The sequence below is a fragment of the Octodon degus genome, unplaced genomic scaffold (assembly GCF_000260255.1).
Source record: "Octodon degus isolate 3935 unplaced genomic scaffold, OctDeg1.0 scaffold00116, whole genome shotgun sequence".
In the NCBI taxonomy this organism is placed as follows: Eukaryota; Metazoa; Chordata; class Mammalia; order Rodentia; family Octodontidae; genus Octodon; species Octodon degus.
In genome coordinates, this window is record NW_004524692.1 from 4,414,525 (window position 1) to 4,437,377 (window position 22,853).

General features: G+C 48.7%; 3 protein-coding genes across 5 annotated transcripts in view; 1 reads left to right on the forward strand and 2 right to left on the reverse strand.

The window, feature by feature from the left end:
* Window positions 1–616: 616 nt before the first annotated feature.
* CUNH1orf226 (chromosome unknown C1orf226 homolog) lies at window positions 617–17,186 on the reverse strand. The gene is made up of 3 exons (XM_023699803.1): window positions 17,139–17,186; window positions 5,085–5,412; window positions 617–4,314 (listed from the first exon to the last, which is right to left on the reverse strand). The coding sequence occupies exons 2-3, from the start codon at window positions 5,399–5,401 to the stop codon at window positions 3,831–3,833; spliced, it is 801 nt and encodes a 266-aa protein (XP_023555571.1). The 5' UTR covers window positions 5,402–5,412; window positions 17,139–17,186; the 3' UTR covers window positions 617–3,830.
* Spata46 (spermatogenesis associated 46) lies at window positions 9,912–12,528 on the forward strand. Of its 3 annotated transcripts, none has more exons than XM_004639966.2 (3): window positions 9,912–10,071; window positions 11,163–11,276; window positions 11,942–12,528. In XM_004639966.2, exons 1-3 carry the CDS (start codon window positions 9,969–9,971, stop codon window positions 12,466–12,468), a joined length of 744 nt encoding a protein of 247 aa, XP_004640023.1. In that variant the 5' UTR covers window positions 9,912–9,968; the 3' UTR covers window positions 12,469–12,528. The 3 variants fall into 3 exon arrangements, with proteins under 3 accessions (XP_004640023.1, XP_023555573.1, XP_023555572.1); XM_023699804.1 differs by having other exon boundaries at window positions 9,989–10,224; XM_023699805.1 differs by lacking the exon at window positions 11,163–11,276.
* A 21-nt stretch (window positions 17,187–17,207) lies between the features above and the next one.
* The window catches only part of Nos1ap (nitric oxide synthase 1 adaptor protein), a 293,255-nt gene continuing 287,609 nt past the window's right edge, over window positions 17,208–22,853 (reverse strand). The window contains exons 9-10 of the mRNA XM_004639967.2: window positions 18,510–18,675; window positions 17,208–18,107 (exon numbers count right to left, since the gene is read on the reverse strand). Coding sequence (XP_004640024.1) covers window positions 17,689–18,107; window positions 18,510–18,675 — 585 coding nt within the window. The 3' untranslated portion in view covers window positions 17,208–17,688. The remainder of the gene's footprint in view (window positions 18,108–18,509; window positions 18,676–22,853) is intronic.

The following is a 22,853-nucleotide window of genomic DNA, read 5'->3' on the forward strand; positions in this document are numbered from 1 at the left end:
AGGATCTACCCCTGACATAGGTATGGAAGCAAATGAGAGGGCGGGCACAAAGGCCTCATCTTCCCTCCTTCGGAAACATGTACAGCTTCAGTGAAAGACAGACAAAAAGTCCCTTTTCCTTTCTCCTCCATTTCCTTCCTTATAAGGACATTAAAAGTCTGGCCCATTCTCTGGTGTGCATGCTCTCTGGTCCCGGGGTCTGATGGCCTAAGGTATGACAAGGGGGCAGAGAGCATCACGCCAGCTCTTGTCCAAGCCACTTTCCCTCAACAAGCAAATGTCAAGGCCATCTCAGGTCGGGTGGCCCTGGGAGCAATTTCTCAGCAGTGACTCAGTCTACAACTCTGGGTATTTTGTTGTTTACTGATGCTGAGCTGAGTTCTGGTCCCTCTTGGAAAGAAAGTGCACAAGTGAATACACACAGCTCATGTCTTTCTTGGTGCAACCAGGCTGTGGACTTACACTGAGAACCAGGGGCCTAAAGGAAGGATCTTGTCAGTGTACATACTGCTGATAACCCTCAGCCGGCCAAAGATGTGGCCTCACCAAATCAGCCAATCAGGAGAACAATGATGGTAGATTCTGAGAAACTGCATGTCCCTGACAAAGGTCTCGGGTTGGAGGTCTGTCAGCGAGGCTCATCTGCCTCACCTTTCCACTTCCCTACTTCTCACTCCTCCAGGCTCCCAAAGCCAAATGCCAATGCTCTCCATTGAGGAAACCACTTCTCCCCATCAGTCAGGAAGGGAAAAACCAAAGCCGGCAAACCAAACCAAATCATTTTATTGTGCAATTTCCTTCTACCAGAAAAATCTCTAAAAATATAAATATGAACTCTCTAAAAAATACTCAGAATAAATCTGTTAATGTCTTCCTCTTCCAACCTGGGACTAAATTTGTTCTTTAAAAGCTGGTGTGGGTTGCAAACACGTTTCTTCCTATCACACACGAGAGCACTCCATGTTCCTCTCTACGCAGGGGTGGGGGCAACCATCCTCTGCCGGGTTCTGGAAGCTCACCTTGGGATCTGGCAGAGCAGAGCTAGATGAATAAGCGCTTATGGTAAGCCTGGTGAGTAATGAGGACGCAAAAGACTCCGTGGCCTCAGCTTCCTTTTGTGGACACAGATGACAGGCTCTTCATTCCTCATTGCCTTGCCTTCCTGTGGACTGGGGCACTCAAAGGTCAAGCTCTCTGGAGAAGGTGACCTTGCTATGAGGAGTACATGGGGTGGGGTGACCATGTAGCAACCACAGGAAAATCAGACACAGCACCTCGTGGCCCTTTGGATGGAAGAACTGTTCTGAGCCGAGGTGCTCATCAGGATTTGTGGAAGTTGCTTCCACTCTATCCTGAACAGCGTATTCCCTAGCACCAGGCAACATGTGCTGCATCTCTAAGATCAGCCTCGGTGTCAGACGACCTCCTAAGGCAGCAGTGTCACCTCCATAGGAGGTGGATGGCCAAGCTGTAGGCAGCTAGAGGTTGACCCAGGGGCTTGAGATACTTTAATCCAGACATGAGTCTGAAGAACTCTAGGTGATGCTGGAAATGATCCTGGGACATCCAGGTGAGACCCTTTGGCTGCTCTGGGCCAGAGGGTCAGCACTAATGGAGATTAGCATTTAGATGAGCTGGAACCAGCACCAGAATCCTCTGGCTACCATGGCATCTGGTCTCTGGGGAGGATCAGCCCAGGGCAGGCACTGTAGAGTTTCCCATAAGGGGAACCAAGCATTCTGTACAGACATCAGGTGAAACCAAGCTTGCTCCCTGATGCATTTTAGTGTCTTGGTCCACACATCCTCAGGTCCATGTGTTTTGGGTAAAGCCCCAAACGGATCCAAGAAATCTCACAGAACACTAAATGCTAGTCCTGAGGCTTCTCTCCAACCTCAGGGCAAGATATCACATCCTTAGGATGTTCTTGGAGTAGGAGAGAATGTACCCATGCACTCTCAACCCTGTTCACTCCACCAGGGCCTGCAGGGACCTGGCTGCATAGACCCTTGAGAATAGGGAGGGGACTGGACTTTGCAGGGAGTCTGTGGTAAAGCCCTACTTTCTGGGGCAATGGAAGACAGGGTAGAAGAGTAGGGGGTAGGAGGGTGGAGCTAAAGTCACACAACTGCAGAAGCAAGATGCAGGAAGGTACCCACATCCCAGGGATCCCGCTGAGGCTTCCAGTTCTGCAGGAGTTGGCATGGATGTTCTGTGTGGCAGAGGTAGTGGGAACAGAAGCAGACGCTCAGTGATGAATTGGGAAGTGAATCCCAGGTGTCCAGGAGTGCAGGGGTGGGAAGCTACACAATAAACAGATGGGGAGGTCACGGGAATCATAGGAGGACGATGGCTGGAAGAGCCTGACGTGGGCGGCTGTGCCTCTCCCAGCCTTCTCCTGAGCACTGGCCCCTTTGTTCAAGAAAAGAGAGGGTCTCCTCTTCCTGCAAAGGCCCGCTTGGCTGGGTTCCCTTCAGCATCTCCTGGCCACAGGAAGACAACATGATATGCCCCCTGGTGGAGATAGGAATACAAAGGTTAACCCAGGAAGGCAGGAACCAGCTAAGGAAGGTTGGATGATCCCTGTTGGTCCCTTTTCAACCAAGTACTGAAAGTAGACACACAGGACAACCATGGGCATCAGGATAAGGGAGGCACAGGCCAGGCCAGTGTCCCCTCCAGGAGCGGCAAGCACTGTGGGACACTCAGCAACTTCAGCATAAGCCCCAGGGCACCTGCCACTGAATTCAAAGCCATTTCCACTGGTTCTCACCACATCCCAACCTCTCACATGCTTCACCCGGCTCTTGCACTTTCCCAGACCCTGCATAGCCTCATTCTGGGCTGGGGGTGACCCTGAAAAGCTGCTCCCATCCCCAGTGACGTTCTTCTATGTCCTGGCCTCACTTCTCTCTCTACCATCTCCACGTTTGGTTCTCACAGGCCCACTCCCTCTGAGAGGAAAGGCTCTCCTCTCAAAACAAAACTAGAACATCCTCTGCTATTTCTGCCGGGGGCTTGCCTAGCCCTGTCTTTGCATACAGCAAAGGCAGCCTGATTGTCCTTCTGTGCATGGAGCTGTGCTCAGACACAGCCTTTCTCCAAGTGCTTCTTCAAGACAGGGGAAGACTTCATTCTATGGTCTAACATCTGACTGACTGGTGAAAACTTTTGATAACCTGAGGTAACAGGGTTCAATCAAGGGGGAATACTGCAAGGTCTCAGGCCTGGGAAGTACCTCATCTGGCCCCACCCCAGGGGCACAGGAAAGATGGCAACCAGAGCCCCACACTGTCTTGAGGGCAGAGGAGCCATGGTTGGGCTGCAGTCAAGTGTGCAAGGCTTTCTAGGCCAGGCCCATCATCAAGCCAAACCATCATTCCTCACCCAGCTTCATTCTCCATGAGGCACATGGGGGTGGGGGTAGGGCTATGAGCCATCACAGAGAGAGAAGAAAACAGGAAATAGGAGAGACAAGAGCAGACAGCAGACAGGAGGTGGGCAAAGGATTTTCATGAGCTCCACTATCCTGGGCTGGTGGCCCTGCCATTCATTGGGAAGCTAGGAGCTGCAGGACCCAAAGGCTGCAGCTGGCACCCAGGGAGTTTATGGAAAATGGACCAGGGATGGCACCCAAGTCCTTTGGCCATTCTTCAGATAGATTCTTCAGCTGGGATGACTGTGGACTTCTAGCCATGTGTGTGGAGAGTTGGCTCCCTGCTGAGTCTCACACAAGGAAGACAAAGGGTAGAGCTGGGGCAAGGACCTGTGCGCAGAGTGAAGGAGAAAGCAGGAGCAGTAGGGGTGTTTGGCAGGGAGGAGAAGAGGGTCTATTCGAAGGACAGCAGGTCTGGGTGAGGGCCCTCATTGTCAAGGCTGGAGGTCCGTGCCCGAGGACAGGGACTGTCGTCTTCCCAGGACTCAGCCAGGCTGATGGGGCTCAAGCTGAGTTTGAGGCCATTCCTCTCTATGAGGCCAGGGGATGAGGCTCTCCTGTGGTCAGTCGCCTTTAGCTTGGACTCATCCTGGCTGTCCTTGTGGATGAGGTCAGGTATGGACAGGGACACCTCGCCATTGGCCAGGGCCTCGCCCCTATTTCTCCGTTCTGGTGGTGAAGCATCTGCTGAGACAGGCTGGGCAGTGGGAGGACAGTCCTGAGGCTGCCCAGGTGAGAGCTCAGTCCCACACTCCAGACTGCTGAGGACAGGCTGCGAAGAGATTAGCATGTCCTGGGTAGTCTTCAGGGCCCGAGGAGTTCGCTTCTTGGTTATAGGAGGTGGAGGATCCAGCCGAGGGAAGGCTTCTGATGGTGACCTAGGAGGTTGGTGACAATAAACACACGCTTTATGGATGGCTGGACACCAGTCCATGCTGCATTCTTACTTCTTTAACTCCAGCGCTGCACCTTCAACTCACCCACCCAGCGAATGTCTCACCCCTTATGTATTCTGATTTTAGAGTACAAGAGTTCTTAGCAACTTCTGCACAACAATTAGCTTCCATCCCAACTCCATGCTCAGAGCAGTTCAAAGGGCTGCCTGCAGGAGACAGGCTAAAGATCACCAGAGAATGGCACCATATCAGAACCTACACGGAGGCCCACGACTGCATCAGCATCTCACAGGCCTACGTGTTGAAGATGAAGGGCCTGTTGGTGGGCGGTGGAAGAATGAGAGGGCAGCCACAGCAGGGTTCTCCCCCTTCCCCAGGGTTCTCATCTAGGGCAATGACTCTCACGTGTGGCTGGGCATCAGACACCATCAAGGGAGATTTTAGGCAACAGTTGGGTTTGATTCTCATTCTGTGATCTCAGGCCACTCATTTTACAGTTCTGTACTTAAGTCACCTGCAAAATGAAAGTAGAATCTACCTCCCTGGTTGATAATGCACTAAATAAAGCATGTAGCCAACTGCCTAGGACATGTTCCTAAGGTAATGGAAGCCAAAGCTGACCCCGTGAACATGGTCCAGTCCTTTGGCTTTCCTTCCCTCGACCATTCCACGTCCCTTTCCCTCAGCACACTGCAGTCTGCCCATGTACCTCTTCCTCAAGTGCAATACTGGGCAGGTGGATGGTGACTCACCTTTCCTCCTCTAAGTTGGCTCCCAATGCCACGTCAGCGCCCCCAGGCAGCTGTGCTCCTGCAGTCTTGTTGATCTCCATCACGCCCACATTGCCCAGGCTTAAGGGCTCCTTTCTCCGCAGGAGGTCATTGACTTTGGCCCCCATGGCTTTGCCCAGGTTCTTGAGGTGCTGGCTGCTGCCCACCCTCAGTCCTGGCCCACCAGGTTCTGCAGAGCTCAGGGTGGTGGAGCTGGGGGCTGCAGGCCTGGATAAGTGTGGGAAGGAGCGGCTCGACTGCAGCTTTGGAGTGAGGGCTGTGTTCAAATTCTCAAACATGCTGTGGTCAACTATGAACAAAGGTGAGAAAAAGAAAGGGATGAGCAAGGGAAACAGGGCCTGGGACCTTCTTACTCTGTTTCCCAGTTGTACATCGCACTCTAAACTTGTAACTCACTAATCATTTGGATATACTTCAGGAGCAGCCAGCAGAAAGGCTCTTGAACTCTCCAGTGCCTTCTTGATGAGACAGGAGAGCAGAAATTCCAGTTCTGCCTCACCCACGTTAATCAGTGACTGACACTAGTCATCCAAAGGTGAACTTACTCCTCTACATTGGCTGCCCTGACTCGTTCTTGACCCCTTTCTCTTGGAGTCACCAGGATGAAGTAAAACAAAAATGAGGATGAAGCCATGAGATGGGGTATGATTACAACACCATCAGCACACGCTGAGCTCCCTCATTTAGGCACTAAGAGAGCCTTGGGAGGATGGCAGGCCTGAGTCCTGGAGGTAGAAGCACCCTGCTGACAGCCACCAGATGTGTAGCAGTTTTTCTCTTTGGAGATCAGGCTACTGATTCCTTAGTTTTCTGGGTGGAGAGAGAATGCCTCAGCTTACATGAAGACAGGCCACCAGCTCACCCCAAGTGGCCCAGTACTGTGAGCCAGTGAAGCACAATGATCCTGACAAATCCTAGATCACTCAATGGTGCATGGTAGGATATCTGTTTATACATGAGGAAGGGGGCTCAGGGTGGCTCACAGTAACAAACTGTTAGGGCTGAGAGCACAGTACTAATTACTGGTGGGGCTAGGAACAGAACTCAGGTCTCCTAGCCCAGAGTTCACACTCTGTTCACTACTCTGTCCCTGGATTGGATCATGGGAACAGCTACCTGAATATGCTTTGTAGATGGTCCCTCTCTTGGGCAGCTCTCCTTGCCTTGAACTGTTAGCTCCAACGGCTGGGAATAGACCCACAGGGTTATTCTCTGAGTCCTTGGATCATCCCTCTTTATGTCTTTAACACCTAGCCTGGGTATAGGACATGGTAGATACTCAACAAACATTCTGAATTGCCAAAACCCATTTTGCAGATGGGAATTATAGAGGGCAAGATGGAAACTCCAAGACTTGCTGCTGAAAAGGCTGGGGCTCCAGGCTCTGGGCCATACTGCCCATGCACTGGCATGTAGGGATTCACTTCTAGCTGGAAACTCAGAGTAAGCAAGACAACTTGATCCTTTCTGGGACCTTGGTGCTGGGCCAGAATTGTTCACACCAATTACCCCTGATATAGTGTCAGTCTGAGGGAAGGAGGGGCTGCAGAGGGTTCCTAGGCTCCTCTCCTATCCTAAAAGAAATGGAGGTTGCGGTGGACTCTTGCTTCTGTCTGGTTTGGACATGAAGTGTTTCCCTCACTCTCTAGTGCTGAGTCTTAGGCCAGATAGTACACATCTCTTTCTTGTGTTTTCATCAGAAATATCTTCTCTGGGCCAACTACCTAGAATAAGCCAGGTTCTAAGGGGGTTTTGGTGACAAGGAGAAAGTCATGGAAAGAAGGACAGAGATCTCACTCTCTGTAATGGCCCCAACCTACATGGCAGGCAAAAGTACCACTGTGGATGGTGCATTCCAGGGACCTTGGACTACAACTTCCTTCGGTACAGATTAGGCCTAAAATTCAAGCAGGAGTTCTCAGCCCATCCTCAAACCAGCAGGGCCATCAACTCTTAGTTATTTTGCTAAGAGTGTATCTTGCCATGTCGTCCGCTTTGGCACAATTTGCCTGTTGGGTCTCGCATCCTTCTCATTTTCTTACTTATGTACTCTGTAAGCTAGCAAAGACTATGTGGAAATGAAATAGTCTAACTGTTGTCCCCTAAGCCAGAAAATGTATAGGTGCCTAAAGAATCACACCAAGCGCTTCAAAGGAAGGAAACGTCTTCCACCACTTCAGGTGAATATTCAGAGCCAATCCTCATTTTTAAAAGTGCAAAACACCAGAACTTCAATTATTATTGTTATTTTTAAAACACTATATAACAAATGACTTTTGGATTATGGATCATTTTGAAGATCCTGTACTTGCTGTTCTACTCTTCTAATATAGCCCATAAAATGTAGTGAATTCTTAAGTAATGTAAAGATAGCCTATCATGTACTCTCTTTATGGTTGGCTAAGTCTTTCTAGTAAATGCATCTTGTCTCTATAATAAAACAGCAAGCTCCTTGACATGCTGTAGAATCCTGTGCAGTTTTGAATTTAATTTTTTAACATCTATAATGCCTGGTTTTGGTTTTGCACAATTGTAGGCATTTTTAGTGTTAGTTGAATTAAATTTGACCTTTATATTAATTCTTAAAAATTGTATGTATCATAGGTTGACACTGTAGAGAAACTGTTTCTAAGTCTGTTCCATCTATAAAAGGACCACTCAAAGACCCCTCTGTAGAAGCACTCACTGGGGCTCTTGAGGTCAGGCCATGAGACTTGTCCTCCCCTCTAGTCTGGGCCTCTAGCCAGGGTCCTCTTATCCCACACCAAAGGATGTACAGTGAGCCCCTTTCTGGCTGATGACTCCAATGACCCCCACACTCTGCCCCATCTGCCTGAGATAGAAGCTCGAGATTCAGAAAGTGACAATGGAGAACAGAGAGGTGACTGGATCCCCTCCCAGCAGCACCCCTCCCCAACATGCACATCCCCAAGCAGAGGGGGAAACCTGGGAACACAAGTCATCACAAGAAAAAGGGTATCTTACCTGTCCGAGAAAGGGGCTCGGAAAGCAGGTGGGAAACAAGAGAAAGACACGTTTTATGTAGAGGCCAGTCATTCTGAGAGGGTCACCTCCTGCCTGGCCACCAGCAACAACATAACAAGAAAGGATATAGAACATACCAGATAGAGTCCCTGAAACCAGGAGCACAACAAAACTGGATGACCACGTTCTTGGAAACCCTTCAGTAACTAACCAGAAGAGGGTTGTATTTTAACTTTCCAAATAGGATCTGAGAGATTCAGCCTCCCCAGATTTCTCCAATATCCTCAGTCCCCTTTTCATCAACTATGTCTCAGATTCCCAGTTAGCAGTGGGAGGCATAAAGGCAAAAAGAAATTCTAAGTCCTCTGGGTCCTGCGTGTATTGTTTTACATGTATGTTATTCTCCATATGGAAATCACTAGATCTTAGCCAAGAACATATTCATCTACTCCAGGTCAAGAAAATGGAAAAGTCAGTGGCAGAGAGTTCGGCCACCATCACACAAGCAACTGATGGCTACAAGGGGCTAGAAGTCACACAGCCTGACTCCCAAACCCACAAACTTGCTCTATACCACAATGGCCCTATAAGACTGCCAATGCCCTCAATGTTGTCGAAGCATATGACTTCGATTTACACTTCAATAAGTTTCTACTACCCAAACTATGCCATGAAAGCCCGGCAAACCATGTTCTACCACTGTCTTTCAAATATTTTAGTATTGAGCATAAATACATATGGGACGGCAACCCTAGGCTCTCCCATCTAGAATTTGACACAATCCACTCAGACATGCTCCACCCAGCTATGGAAGGAGCTGCTGCCATTGCTGCTAGTGGACTCCATAAACAGATCACCATTTAGATCTGAAGCCCTGTTGTGTATCTAGTTGGCAGGTTCTGATGATGCACAATGGGCCACCTTCAGCTAACCATGAAGTGTCACAGTCATCTTTCGTTTATATGCCACACACCACTAGTGTAGGTTATATGACAGCCCAAAGCTGAGACAAGAGGCAGCTCTCATCCTCAACCCAAAGAAGAAAATGATATCCACTGGCGTTTCAGTCACTAACAGAAAGGAGCACCAGCCACTGAAAACATGTGGTCCCTATTCTCAGGAAGTACGCATTGAATTTTTGAGTATAAAAGGATCTAATGTGTGCACCTTACCTGTGAATAGCTCAGGAAAAATATCAAGCATATACACAAGACAGTGGGAGAAGGACACGGATGGAGCACATGGGGTAAAACAGGAACAAGACAAAAATCTAACATGGGGAACATGGGTGTTCTTGATGCTCATTTAACTTTTGTGACTACTTTTTTTGTGGTACTAGTAATTTTTGTAAATTTTATATATTTGATGGTATTTCCAAATACAATATTAAAATAGCTATATCTATCTTCATCTTCCAAACCAAAACCCCAAAACTAAAACAAAACCATAAAGACATTTGCTGCCAGAAGTTAGGCAGATAAAGAAAAACAAAGCAAGATGCTCATTCAGAGAAAACAGAGGCTCCCAGTGCGAGGGGAACATGGTGAGGTCAATACAGAAAAGGACAATGACAAAGGAAAAAGGGGACAAATAGCATTGATATCCTATTTCTACTGTATTCTTCCTTCTTTCGGAGAAGTGTCACCCTGCTAGGGCAAGCCACTGAGGAATGGCATCAAAAAAAAAAAAAAAAAATCTTGCTGGGAACAGACTCCATCTTTTACAGGGGTAACCTAGCAGGTAAGTGGAATCAGGGGACCTTGTGATGTCAACTACGCTCAGAATGCTCATCACCTAGGCAACCTGGCCCACCTCTTGGGAGTAGGTGTGGGATCTCCAGACCTTTGCGGATGCCAGAATATGGAGAACTTCTCATTCCTTAGCATCTCTGGACCTCGAATCTCTCCCTCTGCCCGGAGCACTTTTCCTGATATTTTGTCCTCATGTGCCACCAGCTTGCCAGGTAAATTCTGGTGTCACTAGGACCACAAAGAGCGTGGGGTTTCTGAAGCTTTCACCTGAGGACTCTATGAGATCATGTTACAGGACCACGATTTAGTGAGAAAGCCAAATTATACATGGGGAGAAAATAAATTTTCCAAATGCCGCTTTCCTGGTAAGTAATTCTTGCTGTTAAATCATTTCTGGCAAGGAAAGAATAGGGAAAATTATTTGTTGTCAAATTTCTTCTCCCTGGAGTCAGCACAAGATGTCAAGGTAGTGGTCCTTCTATGTAGAGTAGGTACTCCTTTTAGCTTTGTTTTGCTGAGCTAGAAAAGATTTAGACTAAAACCAAAGTGAGTAGCTAAAAGCAGGGTAACTGATGAGAACGTCATGGAATAAAGTTGGACCCTAAGTATGCGCTACTCAAAATCTGGCCCATTAAGAGACCTGTAACATCAGCATCTCCTGGAAGCCCATTAGAAATGCCAAGTCTCAGGCCTCCAACCCAGACCCACCAAGTCAGAAGCTGTGTCTGTGATTCCTTGCACCTTAGAATTTGCGAAGCATTGTTCTGTGACGTGGTTCTCCTGAACATCCTTTGGACTGAACAGGCTAGTTATAAATCTGCCTCCTCAATGGATCCCAGTGAGTGCTCTGGGATTGCAGGTCTGCTTTGTATGCACATACTGCAGGGCACAGCAAAGGCCTACATGAGCCCTCGCTGGCCATGGGTATGAGATGCTAGAGAACCAGGCTTCTCCTGGGTACCAAGGTGTGCAGAAGCCTGCAAGCAGGGAGAAGTCACACTCGTGCTGAGCTGCAGAAGGATCAGCTGAGGCATGGGCCAGGCAGAGAGGTGTCCTCTGGGCCACATTCCAGAGCCCCCCTTCCAGAGGGTTTTTCTAAGGTCTGAATAAAACTGTTCCACTTGCAATCCCCCAAGATGTCATCCTGAGTAGCTCTGCTTGGCTGGGTTCCAGAGGCTGTTTTGTTTCGGTTTTGAGATGCCTTGACATACAGAGGGTGAGCCTTTGGGTGCGTCTTGGAGAGCCCTAAGGAGGGGATTCCCAATCTTGCTCCGCTCACCAGGGTGTTTCTTCTGTAACCCAGACATTGCAAAGACAACAGTACCCAAGGAGGCTGCCAACCCAGCTCTGTCCCTGCCACCCCAGTACCAAAGGAGCACTCTCCGGCATGGGGTGCATAGCAGAGTGCCCTTCCCAGGTGAGGCCTTCTCTGACCCTGATGGGGACATGTGGGAAGCCGAGGACAGTCCTGAGGGCAGGGGTCTGCAGGCTGCTCCCTTTCCATGCACTGCTGTTTTCCCAACAGCCTCCTGTCTGATCCTTCCCCTGAAGAGCACTGTGGAGGCCTCCTGTCTGTCCTCTCCTGTTCCTCTAGCCGATAAGGAGAAGCAGTTTCTGTCTGAAGGATCAAGATAGGCAGGGAGGCTGGAAAAGAGGTCACAGCCATCAGTGATAAAAAGAGGGACAGTTGGAGTCTGAGATCTGGCTGTCCACTAGGCCAAAGGGCTGAGTCTATCCTTAGGGAAGTCAGGGGACAAGGCATCTCCACGGAGGGAAGCACCCAACACCTACCAAGGCTTAGTCACTGAGGAGGACCTCTCCTGTGTGGCAAACCAACAGCTATTTGTACCAACAGAAAGAGAAAGCAAGAACCAATGTCTCAGGCTGCACCCCCCCAGCCTGTCTTCTATTTGCCCTTTGTCACTGCCCTGATGGGGAGGGGGCCCCTGAGGTCATGCTTTGCTGCCCACACTCTTGTCTTTCTCCTTCTCCTGATGACCTCCAGCCACTGCAGTTCACTGCTCCTGCTGTTCCCCGCCCTCTGCTGTGGCTCAGGCTCAGACCTGGTCCTTTACTTTGCAGACTGTACCTCAGGGGACACCCCCAGTGGGAAGCAGCTGAGGCGGAACTGCATCATCTATCGGCCCTGGTTCTCCCCATACAGCTACTTCGTGTTCCTGGACAAAGAGAGCCACCTGGAAGCCTGCAGCCTCCCAGAGGCAGAACAGGATGAGTGCAGAGGGGACAGCAGCCTTCTTGAAGACATGGCTGAGAGTATCTGCTCTTCCTCTTCCTCCGCAGAGAACACATGCCCTCTGGAAGCCACCAGAAAAAACAGGCATGGGTTGGACGCTGTGGATTACGTCACATCCCAGGACATCCTAATGGCCTCCAAGTGGTACCCAGCCCAGCAGAATGGCTACAAATGTGCAGCCTGCTGCCGCATGTACCCCACCCTGCACTCCCTTAAAGGTCACATTAGGTGGGGGTTCAAGGAGGGTTTCAGCTGCAGGGTATACTACCGCAAGCTCAAAGCCCTCTGGGGCAAGGAACAGAAATCCTGGCCCGGGGATAGGCTCTCCTTAGGCCGCTTCCAGGTCTTCCAGTAGTCCCCTCAGGTGAACAGGGGATGAAGCCTATTGATGTCTCCAGAGAGATGCCAATAAATCAGTTAGTCACAGCCTTCTGGTCACCTTGCACCATCTGCCATTCTTCCCAGAACCCATTTAGTCCTTATCCCTTTCATCTAGCAGTTGCTTAGCAATACCAGGCCTGTCTCTGTCTCTCTCTCTCTCTCTCTCTCTCTCTCTCTCTCTCTCTCTCTCTCTGTGTCTCTCTCTCTGAAAGACAATGCCTGAAGTTTGAGAATATCTTCTCAGACAGAGGTTCTCAGAGTAAGGTACCCATATAAGCAGTATCAATGACCCTTGGATTTTTTTTTTCAATGTACTTGGTACAGGCTCTCACTACGCAGCTTGGACTCATAGTGATCTTCCTGTTTTCAGCCTCCCCAGTGCTGGGATTACAGGTGTGCAACCCACTATGCCAGGTCTCAGTGGCCAGCTCAGTGTACTCAGGGGCGGGGCCAGCATGGCGTGTGGTGCTGGGGATTGAACCCTGGTCCCTGCACTTGCCTAAGCAGGCACTTAGTCCACTGAGCTGTCTCACCAGCCCTGACCCCTAGAATTTTGTTAGAGGAGCCAGGGAGACAGCTCAGTAGAATAAGCGCTTGCCTGGCAAGCTCAAGGGCCTGAGTATAATCTCTGTTTCTGCCCCCCCCCAAAAAAAGATAGAATTTTGTTAGAAATGAAATTCTCAGGCCCCACTCAGACTTCCTGAGTGAGGTGCTTCGGTATGGGAGCCTAGCCTTTGGTGTCCTGACCAGCCTTCCAAATGATGCTGAAACAGCCAGAGAAGTGAAAGCCATTGCTCCAGGATCTGGCCTTCTGCTCGGCCTGTGCAGGAACTGCTCCACCCCTGCCCTCCAGGTGGCAGGCAGACTGGCTGCACTCTGAATGGCTTCCCAGGTGTTAGATCTCTAACAGGTGGGCTGGGGAGCACAGCGGGCCCCTAAGCAAAAGGTAAGAAAGGGATGCAGAGGGCAGACCTGTTTCCAACACACACACACTGCAGTGGCTCACTTAGGATGAGCATCTTCTGCTGAAGTAGAGGAGAATCAGGTTTCACTTAGGGGACATTTCTTCACGGCTGTTTTGAGCTATGTCAAGCCTGGCAGGTAAAAGTGTAAGACAGGGCTCCTTGTTACCATCTAACGTGCCCAGGGCACAGCCCTGACCCCTACTCTTATTTCTGTGGAACCGTCACTGCCAATCTGACCCAGATAGATGGGTGAGATGGGTAATATTTATTCAGTCATTATGTATTTCAAAAAGAAAAAGGAGAAAGGCCAAACACATGCTGGTCATATTTTTAGGCCTTTTTTACCTCTTGTTTCTTGCCCCTGATGACTATGCAGCTGCTCCCACCACAGAGGGGCATCTCTTTTCAGGGACCTGACACCAGCATCCCTCCATGTCTGTCTCCTGGACAGATGGGCAAGTGTGTGGGCAGAGGAGCCAGCCTCACCCCTGTGGACATACAGTAACCTCTGGGAGCCCTACTTTGGGGCTCCTCATTGTGCTGTTAAAGTCATTTGTGGTTCTTTTGTTGCTCACAGAAAGAGGAGCTGGGCTCAGACCCCTATCGCTTCCTATGCAGCATGTTCTGCTTCCTGTATGGACATTTTCAGAATGGGCCCACTCAGGCTCCAACTAACCTCACATTCAGCTGGGAGTCTGTGCAAATGTATAGTCTCGATCTTAGTTATACTAGAAACTAAGATGCAGTACTTCCTCAAGCGCTCAAACATGTGTTGCTACTGTCCATGTATTCTAACATGACTTGGAGTTTGAAAAGCCATAGAGCCTGAAAAGACTGCACAAATCGGATGCACTTTCTTATATTAGCTCTACAGCCACTTGGGGCTTGATACTTCTGGGATGGGGGCTGTCTTGCACATGCCATGTGTAGTAGCATCTCTGATTCCCACCCACTATGTGTTAGGAACATACCTACCCTAGCTGTGATGAATAAAAATGTCTCCAGTAAGCATCAAATGCCCCCTAGGGAAACAAAATTATTCCTAGCTAAAACTAGTTCTAAAATCTGACTAATAGTCTGAGCCCCTAAGGCTGTCTCTCTGCAGCCTACTACACTCCTGCAGGAAATATGTGAATCCGTCCTTAGTGCCACACCTTTGGGAGCCATGTCACAGAGCTGATCCCTCCTGGTTTGGGAAGGGGTGGGAAGTGAAAGGCACAGAAAGAGCAGGTGAAATAGAAGCAGCAAGAAAAGACAATGGGAAAGCTTTTAGAAATAAGAAAGGTTTATTTAGCAAAAGCCACCAGACTAGTGACAACATCCAGGGAGTAAGTGCACTTACATTAACAGAATCTTGTCCCAGAGAGTTGATCCAACAGAGTTAATGACACAACAGTTTGGGGAAATAGAGGGCTAGAGGGTGAGAGGGTAGGAGGAAGCAGTCAAGCAAGGAGTAAATAAAGCAATACAATTCCTGAACGAAATCAGTTGAGAGAAGTGAGCTAGGGAGAGGTTTTACCGATAGCGCTACTATAGCAGGGATATAAGGAATACAATTTTCAGTCTCCATATGCAGTCCATCCCATGCAGAGAAATTCTTTTCTGGCTCTGCAACTGTTTGAGACCTGGGATGACCAAGTCTGTTGGCACCCGAAGCAGGTTGGGGCAGGCACCAATAAGGGAAGAGCCCCTGGTGTCCATGTGTTCTCCATGTAGGGTAGAGTAGAAGGACAAAAAAGAGGAAGGCAGGGTTGAGTTAGCAGAGCAAGAAGCAAGGAGGGAAGAGGACAGAGTGTTGTCGCTGGGAAATCAGGTCTGTAACAGTCCCTTTCCTGTCCAGTTGGCCCTGAGGGGGGTCGGTGGCTGGTGATCCTTCCAAGCCCTTAGATCTGTCCTTGTTCTGTCATCTCCACACACCATGTGTACACATTCGGGTCACACTGGGGAGGGTGCCGTACACGAATGCATACTTCAGGGAGAGCTTGAGTCAGGGAAAGTGTAGGGTTGAGGCAGGCAGAAACCGGGGACAAGATCTTGAACAAGCCCTAGCTTAACATCATACATAGCAAGTCTTTCCATTTCTTTCATCTTGCCTCTATTTCCTTTCTTTTTACCCTTTTCAAGACCTTTTAGAAACTATCTTCCCTACCTACTCCCTAACCACGCCCACACAAACCTCCTCCAACCACAGTTCATTCATTAGTCCATTGGCTTCTGGTTCCATCCTTAACTCCCTGTAGGTGGCAGGGCTCAAGGAAACAGACCTTCTACTGCCCTAGACACCCAAAAGTCTGATGGTCTCAAAGGTCTCAGACTTCAGGAAGCCAGCTCTAGGATTTCATAAGCTAAGGAGGCTCCGCCACACTGGATTCCTGACAGCTGCTCCTTCAGTTCTGTGGATCTCACAGAACTGTTCTTCTTTCCCTGGTTTGGATCTATTTCTAATGCTTAATTAGAAAATGTAGCCAACTGAACCACGTCTCCTCAACTAAATGCATGTTAGGAAAAGGATACAAATCAATTATTGATTCAATCATGCCCAAGATCCCCTCTCTTTTCTCTCCAGTCACTTCTCACAAGCCTACAAATATATCCTTACCTTCCATTACACGTGTACACATGTGTACACACACACACACACACACACACACACACACACCACCTCATCCTATTTTCTATTTCCATGAACACCCTGATGCAACAAGGAAGCAAATGGAAAGCTGCACTCATTCACTTACTTCCTTTAGCTTGGACTTGCTGGTCTGAAAGAGATCCAAGCACGGCTATAAGAGAGGGTGGCACTTGCATTTATATCAATTCCAAAACAAAGCTGGGGTTGAAGAACTCCACTGGGGTGACTACATCCTTCTCAATGGGCCCTCTGATATAGTAATACTGAAGCCTGGTCTGTAGCTTGTGGTCTGGAACGGAGACTTCTTCCCCTGAAACATAACACTGAAGCCTATCTCTACTCTCTCTCTCCAGGCATTTTAAAATTTATTAACAGCTACTTACAGCCTTACAGGGGCAAAAGGAGCTTATCTTCATGGGCCCCGCCAGCCTGCTACTAAGCAGACATCCCTAGGCAGAGCCTAGATCGTAAAAGATAAAAAAGAATGGTCTGGAGAACCTTTCACAGGTGTGCTCAAGGCATGCACCCACAAAGAGATGGGCCAGGGTGGCACAGCTGTGGCCTCTGATTTAAGTGGCAGTGATTCTTGAAGAGTGGACAAAAGCAGTCTCAGCCTTCTTCCGCTTCCACCCATTTTTCGTTTTGTTTTGCAGTAAAAACTATTATCACCCAGTGGAGGGGATAGGAGAAAGAGGTAAGGTGGGGGCTCTGAGGCTCCGAGCTCCAGAGCAAAGTGCTATAAAGGGTTTGGCTGGCATAGCCCCTGCAGCAGGATGCAGGGGGGTGTGGGGTGTTTCCTGACTTCTATTTACAGGGCCAATTGGCAAGCAGGGGGCAGGCAGGGCAGGGCTTCCACACAGAAGGATCAGACCTAAGTGACTTCGGCTGCTGACAGGCTGTCCTGACCCTGGCTCTCGCAGCAGGACCTGAATGTTAACGCTCCCACACTCCCTTTGAACCCATATCCCCACAGAGAAAATGTTTGCATCCCATTTCCTGCAATAGTTTATCCACTGTGACTTGTCACACATCCCCACGCATACTAACACTAAAAACAATAGCCTGGCTCTTGCAGCCCAGATCATTCAACCTCTACAGTGTCAGCCGGGGTCTGGAGAAAGAATTCCCCCGTAAGGTCGGGGGAGGGTTAGGCAACTGGTAGCATCCTGATATAAAGTACCTGAGAAGGTACCAATGGCTTCCCTTTCTGGTCGGGACCACGGAGACAGGGAGGGACCCCTGGGGCATCAAAGGACAACAGCAGAAGAGTCTGATAGCATAGCAGGTACGGGAGGGGGGTCTTCCAGCAGCCCAGTGATATTGAAGAGGGACCCTTTCCCAAAGCCATGGGGCTCAAGACAGGCCTGCTTCCACCACCTTTGAGTCATAGCAGAAGACGGAACTGACTCACCCCTGGGAGTCCGAATTCCTCCCGATTTCCTTCCAAGGCACCATCCTAACCTCCCTTCAAAGCCTTCACCTCTCTCCTTGACCCTGGGTGTTATCCTCAGCAGCACGCCTTCCCTGGGCACTCCTACCCGGGCAGCAGCAGCCGGTCACGGCCCCTGGCACCTGTTGGTGTCTCCTTGCCTGGCACCTACACGGCGATCTCGTCATCCAGGCTGTCGCCCAGCTCCTGCCTGGGCAGGACATTCAGCAGGCGTGGCAGCTCTTCCTGCGACCATGAGTCGCGCTCCTCACTCTCATCAGTGTTGGACTCATACTCCGAGGCGATGCCTGACTCTCTGAACTTGAGGAGCTCCAGGCCCCCCAGGACAGGCTCCCCCTGTGCCGGGGGAGGGGTGTCCTCGGAAGGGAGGAACCGGAAGCACTCCAGCTTCACCAAGCAGTCGCGCCTACCTAAGGGGCTGCCCACAGGGGGCGCAAAGTCAGCCAAGCCCGCGCCCAGCGGCGGCGGCGAGTGCAGGTCCTGCGGCTTAGGGGTCGTGGGGTCACAGAGCACAGGCAGGGCTCCCGAGCGGAAGGTGATCTCCAGCAAACTGTCCTGCGAACCCACTGTGGGAAGACAAGAGGACAGGGGTGATGTCAGGCACGGTTCTCTTCTGGAAAGCCAACTAACTGGCTGGAGGTGTGCTTCAGTGATAGCACACGCAAGGCCCTAGGTTCAGCTGCCCCTGCCTCCGCCAGGGGTGTTCCATGTACTATGAAGGGAAAAGCCCTCCAATGATGCCACATGGCAGGGACTTCCACGGTCACTGAGGACCAGGGCTGCCAAAGTCTGCTCTGGTACTCAGTGCTGTGATCCACGGCGTATACAGACAGGGCGACCCAGGGCCTGTTTTCACACGGGTAAGGTCAGAGTGCCCATTAAGCAACCCCAAAGCCTTAGGAAGGAGCGTAGTTTTCCTCGCACCCACATGGGCAGGTAGGGAGGCTGGGCAGGGCCCCCTGGCTTACTGGCGTTCTGTCCAGACAGCTTCAGCTCCAGCTCCTGAACCTGCTTGACCAGCAGGGAGATGTGCTGGAGCATGTCCTTGTTCTGCAGCAGGAGCTGGTGTACACGGGCCTGGGCCTCCAGCCGGGCCGCAGCCTCCGCAGCCAACTGGTCCTTCAGCAGGTGAACCTGCAGTGAAGAGGAGGCCAGGAGGGTGGAGGGGAGACAAGGCAGAGAGGAGAGAGGGACATGAGTGCACATGAGGACCTCCCTGCGGGGTCGGGACCAGAGACGATAAAGACTTGCACAGCAAAGTGGATGCCTGGGCTTGTGGCTCTACAGTGAGAGCCACAGGAGCTGGGTCACTGGGTCTGTGGATCCCTCTATACATGGGATATCATTGTGTGTCTCACACCAAGGGCCAGAGATAGCAAAGAGCCGCTTCCACACTCACACTGCCCTCTGTCCCCATTGCCCTCTTTTAGCACCCAACACAGCACAGCTTTGCAGAGGGTACTCCTCCCTTACTTTTGCTTTTAAAAAGCAAAACCTAAGATTAGTGTCACAGTAAACCCCTACATAATCTTTCCTTGCATCTCCTCTTTCAAATAGGACAAAGAATAGGAAGCATAGCTTCTCGTGGTGGTAGACACCTGTAATCCCAGTGCCCTGGGAGGCCGAGGCAGGAGGACCACAAGTTCAACTCCAGCCTGGAAAACAGCAAGATCCTCTCAAAATTTAAGAAAAAAAAAAAGGGGGGGGGGTGCTGGGGATATAGCTCAGTACTAATTTCTAAATGAGACTGTGGGGCCTGCCCTATGTCTGTGGGGGCCAGCTTCTCAGCCTGAGCTACTGCTCCCCTGTTGTTTCCCATAGAAGCATTTAGGACAATGCTTTCTTCTCAGAAGAGGAAGTGTTTGTTGAGTGACTGTTAACAGAGCCTGACATCATTAGAGGCCTGAGGTAGACTGTCTCCAGGAAGCCCCTCATCAATCCATGACAGTCTTGGGAAGGGACAGCGGGCACACGAGCAGGCTTCGGGCCAGTGACATCTAACCACCTGTTCTTGGTGTGGGATCCTCCTGTGGAATGGAACTCACAGGAAGAGACGGGGAAGTAGTGGCCCTTTAGTTCACAAACTTAATTCTTTTCATGACTGTGCTCGAAAACTGAATTGGTCACAGATCAAATCAAACTCAATGCTTAGGTTCAATGCTGACCTTATGGGGAAATTTGATTTGGGTTGTGACCAGTTCAGTGTGTGAACAGAATCCTGGAAAGAATTAAGTTGATGAACCAAGGCACCAGGTGTATATCAGGCCTCTGGCTTGAGGAAACTGAGTCACTTGACCAATAATAACACCCACACATATATGGTTCTTGTGCTAAGAAGTGAATAAAGAGGAATAGCCAGTTTAAATGGGATTTCCAGTCCAAGTTTTCTAAGGAGTCTCCACACTGACTTCCAGAATGGTTGCACCAGTCTACATTCCCACCAGCAGTGGAGAAGGGTTCCTGTTTCCCCACAGCCTCTCCAACATTTGTTATTGATTGATTTCTTTATGATAGCCATTCGTTCTAGGGTGAGATGATATCTCAATTATTGTTTTAATCTGTATTTCACGGATGGCTAGTGATGTGGAACATTTTTTCATATATTTATTCGTTTCTTTAATTTCATCCTCTGAGAGTGTGTGTTCATCTCAGACGCCCATTTCTGAATTGGGTCTTTAAATTTTGGGGTCCTAGTGTTTTTTAGTTCTTTATAAATTCTAGAGAGCAGACCTTTGTCTGAATACTTATTTGTCATGATTTTTTCCAAATTTGTGGGTTGTCTTTTCACTTTGTTGGTAATTTCTTTTGATGTGCAAAGATGGCAATTTGTGATAGTAGGTTTATGCTTGGAGTACCTGTCATTCTGGTCTTCTGAATATGGGCTACTTGTCATGACATGACAGTTGTTGCTGTGCTGTCTCTCGGGTAGATGATTGTTCAAAAGAAGGGGGTGGTGAATGAAAGCAGGAGACAGGAAAAAGAATGTTGTGGGACTGTCCTGCTTCAAGGTTGTATATGGTTAGATTTCTGGACTTATGTGTAAACATAAGAATTATATAATTCTTTATGCCTATTTTAAAATATATTCTTATTTTTAAATGTTTTTTCATCATATTCTGTAGGGACTTAAAGTTCAACATATCAATACTTGATGAAAAATACCTGCTCCATGTTATGCCTAAGGTGTTTGATATTCAGACAGATAGTGAGGTTAAGCTTAACAGCCTAGGTTGTATGGTAATACAATAAGCTTGTCCTCTGGAGGGTTAACAACCTAAGTTTGCAGACCAAAATTAGAGAAAAAGGAGGGCCGCAAGGAAAGCCAATATTTTGGCCTTAGTCTTCCAAAGTCAATTAAGACTCAGGACATATGAGAACTTGTACTGTAACATCATGTAACTCGGTAGTGTACCAAATTTTCTGATTAAGGAGATTATGGGGCCAAAGAGGAAAGTGATCGATGATGTAGAGTGTGCCTAAGGGAATCACATGGAGAGAAAAGATTCTCTTAGGCTTTCACAGACAGCACATTGGCCAAGCAATGGCCGTGACTCATTCACATGGCTGACACTGAAAAAAGATCTACAATCTGAGGTACAGGATCTCCGGATAAATCCTGAGAGGATTTCACTGACCTTATCACACCCAAAAGCTACAACTCTTGTTGCATAGGTCTTGCTTTATCTTGGTCTTAACCATCCAGGAGAAAAGTATAAAAACGAAGTATAAGAAGTAAAGCCATGCTGTTATGTTGAGCTGTAGGAGACTAAGGTCAACAATTTCTGATATTGCCAGTCAAGCGAAAGACCTAATACTATTATGGACTACTGGACTCTTTTAGAATATTTTGCTGAGTTAACACACCTATAATATTCAAATAATGGAACTAAACAAAAAAAGGGGATACAGATGAATGTCCATTTTGTATCTGTGTATTCAAAATGGTTAGGATAGATATATAGTTACATTCTCTTAATGAATACAGGGATTTGTTCTAATAATGTTTGTAAATAGGATATCATGTCCGCATCTTGTACAGCAAATCACCACTGGGAAGAGTGTTTGCAGTGTGTTAATTATTGAAATTGTCCTACCAATCTGTTTTGAAACTGTCTCATTGCTATTTGTTTCTCAATAAAATTATGGAAAAAAATTTTAAAAAAGAAGTGAATAAAGAGTCCTCAAAGTGGGGTTCAGGTCCCAAAGAAAGGGAACTAATATGTTTGGGGATCTAGACCAAGGCAGTTTATGGGGAAAAGGGTTTTCTTGGACCAAAAGAATGGTATGGACAAAGGGCACAGGACCAGGATAGATGGGCATGGAGAGGAGGAGACAGATGGAGGGAGGTCAGACCTGCTGAATCTCTTGCTCTGCAGCAAATGTTTTAGGTGCCTAAAACTCAGTGTGCTCCACAGACTCATCTTTTTGGGGTGACCCTTACCACCTCACTGTCTTATTGAGTCTGACCGAGGCACATGGTGCTCCCATCCCGCCCCTCCTAGGAGCCAGTATTAGGAAAATTGTACTCTTGGGTACGGTGGCTGCTTCCCCCTCTGGCTCGATTTGAAGACCTGACCTTGCAGTTGGTGTTGCTACAAACCAGGTGGAGCTGCTAATGAGATGAGCTGCCACTTTCTATTTGTGGCTCCCCAAGGGTAGACAGACCATTCCCCTAGGGCCATGATGCCCAGGGAATCTAAAGTAAGTTTGTCCTAAAAACATTGTGAAGGACAGATCTGGCATTTTGGTCAACATATCTGCCTCTTTACTCTTTCTTACAAACCGAAGAAAGATCTAGAGAGGGCAGGAAACAGAACGAGAATGTTAATAACATTTTACTTTGGTTATAAGATGGGAGGTGGCATTAAACCTTTATTTTCCTTGGGAATTGAGGAATGGAGACATTTTACCTGGGAGTTCTCCAAATCTTACTACATCAGGGATCAGGGCTGGTGTTGGGAGAAGTCCCCAATGTGCCAGAAGAGGAAGGGTCCAGTCAATATTCCATCTGCTATGACTAGTACTTATTCAAACTAATGGCATCATTGAAAGGAATCTACTAAACAAGTAGAATTGTTATTGATTCCTTTTCTATTTACTTTGAAACAGAAACGTTGGGCAGAAATGTAGAGCCAAGTATTCAGTGGACGTGAGCAAAAAGCAGAGAATCCTGCATAGCACTGCCTGGGGGCTGTGAAGGCCCCCTATCCACACTATAGACTCAAGTCCCTAACCTTCAGTCTGAACATTCCAACAGAAGCAGACATTCCAAAGCACCAGAGCCGGAGCTGTCGTGATACAGTACCTGGGCA

What these genes read in the sequence shown, in the direction of transcription:
- Spata46 (XM_004639966.2), top strand. Translation starts at nt 9,969, where the DNA reads ATGGAGAACTTCTCATTCCTTAGCATCTCTGGACCTCGAATCTCTCCC. An exon ending in ATGTGCCACCAGCTTGCCAG is followed by an intron (nt 10,072 to 11,162) that starts GTAAATTCTGGT and finishes TCTGTAACCCAG; the next exon opens with ACATTGCAAAGACAACAGTA. An exon ending in TAGCAGAGTGCCCTTCCCAG is followed by an intron (nt 11,277 to 11,941) that starts GTGAGGCCTTCT and finishes TTTACTTTGCAG; the next exon opens with ACTGTACCTCAGGGGACACC.
- CUNH1orf226 (XM_023699803.1), bottom strand. Translation starts at nt 5,401, where the DNA reads ATGTTTGAGAATTTGAACACAGCCCTCACTCCAAAGCTGCAGTCGAGC. An exon ending in GCCAACTTAGAGGAGGAAAG is followed by an intron (nt 4,315 to 5,084) that starts GTGAGTCACCAT and finishes CCAACCTCCTAG; the next exon opens with GTCACCATCAGAAGCCTTCC.